The sequence below is a fragment of the Oenanthe melanoleuca genome, chromosome 13 (assembly GCF_029582105.1).
Source record: "Oenanthe melanoleuca isolate GR-GAL-2019-014 chromosome 13, OMel1.0, whole genome shotgun sequence".
NCBI classification, from domain to species: Eukaryota; Metazoa; Chordata; class Aves; order Passeriformes; family Muscicapidae; genus Oenanthe; species Oenanthe melanoleuca.
In genome coordinates, this window is record NC_079347.1 from 13,741,644 (window position 1) to 13,752,924 (window position 11,281).

The 11,281-nt window shown below is 53.9% G+C and overlaps 1 protein-coding gene across 1 annotated transcript in view; it reads left to right on the top strand.

Moving 5' to 3' along the window:
• Positions 1-10,087, top strand: part of PFDN1 (prefoldin subunit 1) — a 31,262-nt gene extending 21,175 nt beyond the window's left edge. Inside the window, exon 4 of the mRNA XM_056502552.1 lies at positions 9,906-10,087. Coding sequence (XP_056358527.1) covers positions 9,906-9,989 — 84 coding nt within the window. The 3' untranslated portion in view covers positions 9,990-10,087. The remainder of the gene's footprint in view (positions 1-9,905) is intronic.
• The last annotated feature ends 1,194 nt before the right edge of the window (positions 10,088-11,281 follow it).

Genomic DNA, 11,281 nt, shown 5'->3' on the forward strand with positions numbered 1-11,281 from the left:
GACTTGGTGACGTTCCTGGGAAATGTGTTTCATCTTGACTCTCTTGGCTGGTGTCATCCCGCATCTGAGTCTGTGCCCTCACTGAGGGTTGCTCCTGTATTTCAGGCTGCAAAGCTGCAGGCTTAGCTTGCTTTTTGAGGACATGGGTGGTCCAGCTGCCTGCCTGTCAGCTGTGAAGCATCCACAGGCACTCCCGTGGGAGAGCAGAGCTCAGCCTGCATGGGCAGAGCTGTTACCAGCAGTCTGCCCTCCATCAGAGCCTTGTTTTTAAGAAGGGAGTAGCCAAAGCTCAATTTTTTCCCCCTATAATTCTGTCTGTCTTACAGGGAGGAGAATCTGTGTTCTCATTCCTGTTTTTTGAAATGAAAGCTACTCTGAGCAATGAGGAAAATGGGCTTCAAAATGACAAAACATTGAGGAGGTTGAGAGTGTAATGGACTCAGTTAATGTTGCCAGCACAAAATCCTGCTTTGTGGAGAGGCCCTCTGACATTGGACTGGGGCCACACAATTTAAGGTAAATGCTGGAGGAATTGGGGCATAGCTAATGCTGCTCTAATTCTTTCTGTTCCCAAAACTGACTCTGCAGATGGTTACATGAAGAACAGGCCTTCACAGCTGTGAGGAATCATTCACTTCACTTCTTTTTAATGTTTAAAGCCTCAAGGCTTGTCTTGTTTGTCAAAAATGAGGGTGGCAAAAAGATTGTATTCTTACAGCTGAACTTCATGGGTATTTCTGTGTTGTGTGACTGTCACCTTTCATCAGACAGATGGAAATCTGTGTGCAGCCAGCACCTTCCAGATTTTAAAGGCAGCAAGTGCTCCTCAGTATCTGCAGGGAAGGAGGTGGATCTGTTTAAAAGCTGGCTCTTAGTCTACGTTAAATTTGTTAGATAAAGATCAAATAACAGTATGTTCTGCTTTGAAAATTGTGTAAGAAGCTTGTCATGTGTTAAATAGTGCACAAGTCACTGGTTGCAAAACATAATGTTGGAATCTTAGAGGCACATGGGAAAGAGATTCTCACATTTCAAAGGGGAGAGGTTGGAGGGGTCATCTGCCACCTTAGGCCTAGGATGGCTTGTAAAAACTAATGTCTCACCACATTTTTGTGAAGAATGGTTGTGGATAATGCTGATTTGAGTGCAATGACGTGTGTTTATATCATCACGCGTGTGTGGGTATGCAGTGGCAAGGCTGGATTGCTCTCATTTGCAACAGTCATTCACTGCAACAGGTTTTCAAACTCCCAGATTTTTGCAAACAGTTGTTTAATTAGTAATTCTTTGTTAGTCTTCCCTGTACTACAGACTGCAAAGTAAGCACACAAACCAGCTGAGAGGGCAAAGGCTTTATGAAGGAAGAACTGGAATTTGATGACTTTGCTTTCACTGTTCCTACCTTTATTTTTAGGTGAATAATTGTAGATTTTAAAAGCAAGAGAATAATTAACATGAGGTTGTTGGCTTCCTTTTAAGTTCTTTAGAGGCTAGTTGTAGACATGCTTTCAAAATAAAGGCATCTCAGAACTTGTTTTAGGGTGTTTTTTGGGGAGGGGATTACTCTTGATTAAAAACAACGTAACAGAGAAAACTTTTCAAGCAGCTCTTGCCAGTACACTCACATTCCTTTGTAATTCAGAGGAAAGTGAAACACATTGTGTATTAATAAAAAACCACTTCTGCTGCTGTGTCTGAATGGTTTTGTCCATCCAGGAACCTACATTTAGTCATCTGAGCCTGAAAACATCTCTTGTTTCCTCTGATTAGCATTAAGCTGCCTGTATGGTCACACTGAAATCATTTTAACACCAAGTTGGTTGATAAGTGTCATTTTAGAGCAGGGTCTGATTCATTGTCAAAGCTCTCCTTTGTGCTTATGGCTGCAAAAGTATCCAAAGCAACGAGCTGAGCTGGATGTGGGTCCCTCTCCAAATTCCTCCTTGCATGAGTAATAATTAGTCACAAACCCAGCACTGCTGTCCCTGCCTTAGTCACCAGGCCCCTGCAGTGGCTCCTGGCTGCTTTGTGCCAAGCAGCTCTGGGGAGGGGGATTATCTGTGCCCGATAAACCTCCATCCTGCTTCCATCTCCTCCTCCATCTCGCCTGGGGAGAACAGGAAACGATTATTTGGAAAGCGTGCTCCTGCCTGTTGGAGGCCTGACCCAGCCCTGAGTCAGCTGAACAAAGCCACACCTTGCTCCAGGTATGCGGGGCAGCCCTCGCGTCACGCTTCCTGCTGTCCCCACTGCCTGGGCCACCCCCTGCTCCATCCCTCGTGCCTTGCTGGTGGGCATGCAGCTGCTCTGGGTTCAGGGCTGTCTGACTGGGTGGGGATGCTGCCTGCTTGGGAGCTGACACCATCTTTTTGTTGCTGATTTGTCTTTGAAATTTATGGAAATTATTTTTCTTTTTAAAGCGGCTTTGTTTGGCCAGGACTGCAAGAGCTGAAAGGTGTGGTGTGGTTTTGCAAAAGTCCTCCTGCCAGGAGGAATCCTGATGAGCCACACCAGCTCTGTGGGACCACAGAAACTGAGGCTCTGGGTGAGGGAACTTACCACATTTTGCAAGAGGCAGTTTGGTGAGGGACGTTTCCGCTGAAACAGAGCGTGGGGGTTTTCAGGATCTGTGTGAGTTTCCCCTCCCCGAGTTCTCTGTTTGACCTGACTCTGCTGTCATAGCCTGGTTAGGGCACAGTATCTGACCTGGAGCAATGTGCTCCTGGAAACTGCTCTAAATGGGGAATTGTGCCAAGAAGGGGTGTCCCTAAAGGAATCCTTTGGGTTGATAATATATTTCTGCTGCCACCTACTGAAAGGTTCCCATCAACTTGCTTTTGTAGAAGTTCACATCAGGTTAGGGTGCAGGAGTTCACTGGAATAATCTGTCATTTCCCACTCACCAAGAGCAACTGTCTCCATCTCTTCTGCTGGAAGCGCTGTCCTGGGCCTCACACAGTGAAGTGCCGCTGCCACGAGGCTGGGCTTGGGCACAAAGGCTGGCAGGCAGCCTGGCTTTCTGCCCCTTACCTTGCCTCTTCTTCTCTTGAAGGCACCAAGTATGGAAGTTAATGGGGGCTTTTCCAGCTTAGCTTTTTCAGAGTATGTTCCTCGAAGTGCTTCAGTAATGATGGGAGGAGCCCAGCTGGTTGTGCTGTGGTAGGATCAGTACATGATGATGGTGGATTTGCACCAGCAGTTCTTTAGGCAGGTGCTTTTAAGTTGGCAAATATAGTTGTGTGCTTGATGTTTTCTCTTCTGCACTCTAACCCAGGTAGTTCTGAAGTGACTGTGGGTCCCCGTTACCTTGTGGAAGGAAGAGATGAGAGAAAACCCAAAGGTCTGAATCATCACTTCTCCTCTTAGGTGTATGGCATCACACTTCTGTCAGCAGCTGTCGTCAGAAACCAGCTGGGCTCCCTTCCTATTCCAGGTCATTCATTCTTGAGCAAACTCTGGGCAACTTCCTAAGGCAATAACTGCTTGGAAAGTCTTGAAGTATATCTAAATATTTGGCGGTTGCTGTAGAGTAGTAATTCCCAATGTGTACATGTGCCACAGTGTTGAACTGGGTGAGGACCAGTGCTGGGTGGACCCATCAGGGCGTAGGGCTGCCTGCAGACCTACCCCACCCCATTGCTGGTGTCCACTGTTGCAGCTTCTCCTGGAGCAGGAGCAGCTGGGTGCTGTTCAGCAGGTCCACCTTCTTCCTTCAGGGGTTCCAAGTGAAATCCCCTTAAACAGAGCAAATGTCCTCATCACATCATCTTCCATGAGTCTGGCCAAAATGTTTGCCTTGCCCAGGGTGTGTGTGCCAGGACTTGGAGTGCTGATTTGCACAGGGAGTTTGGGCACTGGCAGCTCCTGAACAGCAGTGGTGGCCCCAAGAGTGAGGGCAGCTTGGGCTGCTGCTGCCTGGCCCCCAATGCATGGGCAGCAGAGTTTGCCATCCTCCCAGGGAAGATCCTTCTCCAGTCAACCATGTGCTCCCAACTGTAGCTCAGGATCTGCTGCTTATTTTCCCACAGAGCCCTCAGGGAATGCCAAAAATGGTTTGAGTTAACTTTGGGGGATAAAGAAGCTCTTGGCTAGCCACAGGTTTACCGAGGTGTCACAGGATGAGTTGTCTCAGGGCTGCTGTCACTGCATCATGCCTGAAGACTGCAGCCTTCCTCAATGGAAGCCTTCTGAGTGTGAGAGTGGGATGCCGGAATCTGGTGGCTGGTAGCCAAGCATGCTGAGAGCCATGGGAAGGGAGGCATTCTCTGGGAAGGAACCTGCCAGCTTGTTTTGTCCTCACAAGTTGGGTGTAAGGCAAATTCATAGAAACACAGTTTAGAAAACAAAAGAGGGAGAAAAAAGAATGGGCTGAAATGAATAGGCATGTTCCAATACTAGATCCTTAAATTTCCATGGAAACATTTTTGTTTGGGCTTAAGCAAATCTGTGTTTGCAGGTCAGAGGTTGAAGCTCTTTCATTTGCAGAGGTGACGTGAGAGGAGTGGAATTTGAAGAGCAAAAGTCGGTGTTGAATGATAAAACATGACTTGACACAGGAAACTCACCTGTGAGGGGGAGGGTATGGCAGCGTGGATGGGCAGGGCTGCCCTGTCTGTTCCCTCTGGGAGCACAGGGCTGTTTGGGCTCTTGGAGTGGGTGGGAATGCTGTGCCCTGTCCACTGAACCACAGGCTCCAGCCAAGGCCCTGCCACATGCAGGGCTCTCCCTATCTGAATCATAGTGCTGGGGGGAGGACAGTGCTTTGATCATCAAAAGCCCATCCAAGAAAAGCTGATTAATAGTTTTTTCTTGCTGTGGAATCTGTGGATGCTGGCTCTTTAATCTGCCAGGAATGCCAGGTCGGGGTGCGTCATCTCGAGCAGCCCCGAGCTCTCCGGCAGCGTGATGCAATGGGAGGAGGTGGGAGGCTGGAGCAGGAGGTGACTTCCCGCCGTGTCAAAAGGCCACGGGCCACTTCTGTTAACCACAGCTCCTTGTCTTCTTTGGGGTGTGAGCTGTAATTGTATTTGCATTCAATCTAGTCTTTCCACAGCTGCTGCCAAAAGCAAACAGCGTGGAGCTGCTCGGGGAGCAGGCACTGCTGTGATGGGGAGTGAAGGGCAAGGGAGAGCCCAGGAACAGGGTGGTGGCAGGGGCGAGTCCTGGGTGGTGTTTGGCTGCAGCCACCCGTGCCAGGGCACAGGCTGGCCACACCAGCACACCTTGGGCAGGAGCCTGCACAGCCAGGGCTGGCTCGTGGTGCTGCCTGCACAGCCCCTGGCTGAGCTGGTGCTTCCAGGAGTCTGCACTTCCTATGCCAGCAAACACAGAGGCAGCTGGGGCTGATGGAACCCCCAAAGCCATTGCCCCCACAGGTGCCTGGGAATGTGGGCAGGGGGCATTGCATCCCCCCAGGCCCATTGCATATCAGTGCCCTGCCCTCCCTTCCTCCTACTCGCAGGCAGGGCTGGGGCTGGTGGTGCCTTCCCTGCCAGGCCCTGCAGCTCTGTCTGTGCAGCTGTCAGCTGGACAGCCACCATTCCTGCTGGGAAGGGTTCCTGGGAGATAGATGTGCATTGCCTGTCAGATGGAGCTGTGTGAGCGGTCAGTCCCATTTTTGGCTGCACCTCCACCTGTGGGAGTTGGTGTTTTTAGTCCATGTAGGTGTACTGCACCTCTTGCCCCACACACCTTTTTTAGGAAGGCTTCAGGAAGCCCTGGAGGTGGAGAAGGCACCTGAGAGCTGGCAGGGGAGAAAATGGGCCAGGTTGGTGATAAATCTATACTCAGGGGCAGGAGAGGTGCAAAGTCCAGTTTCTGAGTCCTCCAGGATGTTCTGGGAGGCCCAGCTGGTGGCATTGGCTCTGCTGCCCAAGGAGGGATCTTCTTGCCCTCCATCCTGGTGCCAGACAGCTATTAGTATGGCAATTCTGTTTCCAGAGAGCAGATTTAGGTGAGAACACTTCCTTTGGGACTAGTTTTGAGACAGATCATCAAGGCTGTGGTTTGTCTTGTATCCAAGTGCTGCTGCCCTTCCTGCCTGGGGAAGGAACTGTTGTTTGGAATGGTATTAGCTTAAAGGAATTAGGGAACCAGGCTGGGAGGCACTGGTTGCACTGGCTTTTGGGGGCATCCTCTGTGGGTTTGCACCCTGTCAGTGTTCTGCAGGTGGCCCAGACCTCACTGGGCTGTGGCAGCAGCCGTGTGTTGGTCTCATGTCCCAGTGCAGGTGGGAGAGCCCTTCCTCTGTGGGGCAGAAGGGGGATCAGGGGGCTGTCACCACAGAGGAGAGAGTGGATGAGAACGGGTGGATGGCCTGTGGCAGGAAGAAGTGAGGATGCAAGAGCATGCCCTGGGCTGGAGCAGGTCAGCTGGTTCAGTTTTGGAGTGCATGTGAAGCAGGCTGTCCACCTGGAAACCTGCAGCTGCAAATCCTGCTACCTTCCCATGTGCCCTCTTCCATGCAGCCTCCAGCTCCCCTTCCTTGCTGTGTGGGGGAGAAGCTCCTCCAGTGCTGCTGGACCTGCAGCCCTGGTGATCCCTCCCTGTGTGAGTGAGCTGTGCCTGGGTCATGGGAACGCTCTGGCCTTTCTCTGGCAGCGGCGGGGGCTGGCAGGGCCTGGCACTGCTGCTCAGAGGCTGTTCCTCTGAAATCAGTCTCAGTAACATCCCACAAGACAACTTTGTAAAATATTCTCTAGCAAGTGGCTGTGGGAGTTGTGACCCAGGAGGAGGAACCGGCCCCTTGGCTGACACAGCAGCTGCTTCCTGCCGTGCCCTCCAGGTTTCCTTGTCACTGCCTTGCCACACTCCTGGCAAGACTGCAGGGGGACAACAGCACACCAGGGTCACTGCTGGCCTCCTGGGGAGCCTGGACCTGTTTGGCAGCCGGAAGATGGGGCTTTTCTGGGAGCTCAGTGTCATGTGGCAACTTCCCCCTGCTGCCTTCTCAAAGCCAGTCTCCTTTCTCTGTTTTTCCCTGGAGCTCTGTGGCTCAGTCAGGGGCATCTGGGGCTGGTTTGAGCACCCACCTTACCTGTCCATGGGCCCAGAGGAGCTGGGGGAGAGTGGGGGCAATTTAGGGCACTGGTGTGGTGAGTGAGTAGGAGCTCTTGAGTCAGCAGCTTGCAGGTCATGCAGCCACCAAAGCCAGGGGTGCAGGGCCAGTGTGCTGCTCTGTCCCCTTGGGCTACTGACTGGTGAGCACTGGAGCTACAGCTGTAAAAGTGAAACCAGAGGCTTCAGAGAGCAGCAGCCACCTTTGGTTTCATGAAGTGCAGTTTTGACGTTGCCCTGGGAATTCCCACAGGCTGCACTTGCCATGGCACAGGTGTCTCCTGGAGCAGCAGACACGTTTTCCCAGAGAAATAGATCAGCTCAGTGGGTGCTGAGGTGAAGCCCAGCAGCCCCAGGCTGGCCCAAACCAGGGGCTCAGAGGACATAGGGTTAACTCTGGCTATGAGTGCAAATGTAGGCTGTGAGCTGGAAGCTGGAGGTGGGGTTGGGGATGCAGGGTGGTGTTCAGGGAACAGATACCACGAGCCTGGCAGGTCTGGCTGGACCGGAACAGCCTCCAGCATGAGTTCAGAGCTGTGCTGCCGTGTCTCCGGGCTCTGTGTGAGTAGGCAGAGCGTGTGTCAGCCGCTCGCTCGGCGCTGCTCCCTGCGAGAGACGGAGTTTCCTGTCTAGACCCCGGTAATCGCCGGGAGGAGGGGTTTGCACACGGGCTCCCGCTCCTGCTCCCGTGATTACCGCAGCAGGAGCCGGGCTGCGGTTCCCCTTTCCTGGGGAAGAAACACCTCGCTCCTGCCACGTGTCTCGGAAGATGTGGTGCCGTCTGCTGCCTGCCTGGGATCCGGGCTGTGGGCTGCAGTGGGAGGCAGCCCTGTGCTGGCTCTGGCACTGCCTGCCTGCAGGGCAGCTCCGGGAGGCTGCAGCCCCCTGGCTGTGGGTGCAGGGCTCCCCTTGATGCTCGAAGGATGCTCCTGGAGCCTAGTCCCTGGAAACTGCTTCTGGGAGGGAGCAGAAGTATTGGGACCAGCCTGGATTCTTGTGCCTCAAAAGTTAGGTGACCAAGGAGAGTGATTGAGAGAAAGAAAAATTCTCTGAATCGTGCCTTACCTGGGACTGCAGGTGCTGCCTAAGTGCAGAAATGGCCTTAAACCCAGGCCCTTTGCCACAGGGAGGGCAGAGCATGTCACTGTGCAGGGTGGGCAGTGTGGGTTCACATGTGGGCCATGTGGGTGCTCTTCTGCTGCATCAGGGTCCCTTGTCCTCATGGGAGTGGGGCCCACACGGGCACCAGGAAGATTTCCTGGTGGATATCTGAAATTCTGACTCTCTCAGTCCTGCTAGACAGTATGTCTGTGGAGAGCTGCTTGCTGGAGCTGCCTGCTGGGAGCAGGAGACAGAGGCAAAGGAGAGGACAGGAGGGCAGGACCATTTCCTGCACTAACTTAATGGTGTTAAGAAAAAGCTTTAGTAAAAAATGACCCCCTAGAAGTCAGCTCTACTGCTGCCATTCTCCTCTTGTCAGCAGAGGTGAAGCTTCGAGCTACAAAGGTTTTTTGGGCCTGTCTCCTCTTGCTGCCCTCAGACTCAGTTCCCTGTGTGTGAAATCCCTCGACGTCTGTGCGGGCAGCGTGGGGACAATGACAGTCCTGCTCGTGTGTCACTGAGTCACTGCCAGTGGGAACCTGTGGCTGCTCTTCTTCTCCCTGTGGTTTCCTCAAAAGCAGTTCCTGTAAGCGAAAGGACCCCACGTGCCTGAGGAGAGGGACAGGAACCCTGGGCCATAACCCTGTCAGGAGCAGCTTTTAGTAGTTAAATACAAACCCTTCAAGCTTTAGCAGCAGGGCTGGGAGAGATGTTCTCATGGCAGGGACATCCAGCTGAGTGTGCAGCTGTGCCATGGCAAGGGGATAGAGGGGCAGTGGTGGCAGCAGGACTGCTCCATGGGCTAATGGATTTTCCGCATTACAAGTGCCATGGGCTCACACAGGTCAGAGGGAGGCTCTCAGCAGCAGCACCTCTCTCGGGTTTGGGTGGGCTTTGGGGGCCACTGTACTGGGCTCCTGGCACTGGGGAGGTGACTGGTAGAGCCTCTGGCAGGATGCTCTGGGTAGAGGCCTGGACTCCTGGAATTTAATTCCAATCCTGCCAGTGCTCATTGGGAGCTGGCATGGCCCAGAGCAGGGCCCTACATGGGCAGCACGGGAGCCTGTGCTCTCAGCAACACCAGAGGAGACTGTTGTGTCTGTTGTTTGGAAACCCAGAGAAAATAGTCAAAAGAGCCAAGCACTGTTTTTCCAGCCACAGAGGAGCACCCAGACTAGCAGGAAAAAACGCTGCATGCTGAATTCCTATCTTGGGATGCATGGCTTGGGGCTGCTTCCCTGCCAAGCCCAGCCTAATTACAGATGATTAAGGAAACACGTATTTGGTGACGATGCCAGGGAATTGCTGATAGAAAGGAGGATATAGGGTTAGAAAATGGCCCAGCTGGGAAAAAGAACCTTTTGTGCCCAAGGAGAGGGTTTTGCTTTGTCTCCATAAGGAGGCCTTGGCATGTCAGTCAGTCCGTCTCTAGGCTCTCAGAGTTTTAGGATCTGATTTGATTTCCTTCCTTGCTGAGGTTCATGACTCCCACTTTTTGCAGTGCTGCTGCTGCAACAGCCCCAGCAGCTCTGAGAAGGTTTCAGGGGGGAACAAAATTCAGTTTGTGTAAACACTGCCCTGCCCCTGTGCCTCTGGGAATGCTGTCCCTACATGGGACCACCTGCAGTGTGGTGGGTGCCCCAGCCAGCACCCACAGCTCTGCCTGGGTGGCTTTGGGCCCTGGTACCCAGGTTTGTGCTTGCAGGGCTGGGGGGGATCCTGACTTACCTCTGGTTTCTGCCTTGCAGCAGAAGAAGTCGTACCTGGAGCGGAGTGTGAAGGAAGCAGAAGACAACATCCGGGAGATGCTGATGGCCCGCAGGGCACAGTAGGGGCAGCCCTGGGTGGCACCCCTGCTGCTCTGGGCTGATCCCCATTGCCTGACCCCCCACCCCCACCCCACTTTAATAAAACAGTGCTGTGGCACACAGCACGTGTCTCTGTGCCTGCTCTCCCTGCATGGGTGTGATGGAGAAATGGGGTGGTGGGAGGAGTTGGGGTGAGGGGCCTGCAGAGCATCTCTGCTGTACATCCCTGCTACCCTGTGGACACCCATGCCTGGTGTGGCACGGGGGAACGTCCTGCTGGAGAAGGGTGGTGGGGGAAGAGGGAGGTGGGCAGGGCTGGCACAGGCACAGACACAACCATGGACATGGACACAGGCACAGACATGGGCAGGGGAACTGGCTCAGGCCCAGCCAGCCTGTGCCAGGAGGTCATTCCCACTGCTCCAGGTCACTCTTGCAGCCCTGGATCATTCCCACTGTCCCGTTCCATTCCCTGTGTCCCGTTCCATTCCCGCTGTCCCATTCCATTCCTTGTGTCCTGTTCCATTCCCACTGTCCCGTTCCATTCCCGTTGTCCCGTTCCATTCCCTGTGTCCCGTTCCATTCCCGCTGTCCCATTCCATTCCTTGTGTCCTGTTCCACTCCCGCTGTCCCGTTCCATTCCCCGTGTCTCGTTCCACTCCCGCTGTCCCGTTCCATTCCCCGTGTCCCGTTCCATTCCCCGTGTCCCGTTCCATTCCCCGTGTCTCGTTCCACTCCCGCTGTCCCGTTCCACTCCCGTTGTCCCGTTCCATTCCCCGTGTCTCGTTCCACTCCCGTTGTCCCGTTCCATTCCCGCCTGGCAGTGCCGGCGCTGCGCGGTCGGACATCGCCCCCGTGTGGCCGTTGCGGGCAGTGCACCAGCCCGGCCCCGCCGCTCTCCCAGCGCTTCCAGCGGCTCCCGGGATCTCAGAGCTCGGAGTTTCCAGGTCCCGCTGCGCCCCCCGGTCCTGTCACCCCGTAGATACACGCGTGCTCTCACACTCTGGGCTGTCCCTTCTCTGCACCCAGGCTCCAACCCCACCTCCTTCCCCCACCATGGAGGGTGACCCAGGGACTCCACTCCTGATTCCAAGCTGGTGGCAGTGACAGGAAGGTGACAGTGCTCATTCCCAGGGCAGGGACCTCTGGGAACCAGGTCGCAGACCTGAGCTTAGGGCTGCAGAGGGGCAGCCTCCAGAAGAAAGCTCCTGGGGATAGAGAATTGCAAGGGACTCTCATCAGCCCCAAACACATGAGCCTGCCCCAGAGCAGAAGCCCGAACTGCCCTGCTGAGCCCAGAGTGGAGCTGTGCAGAG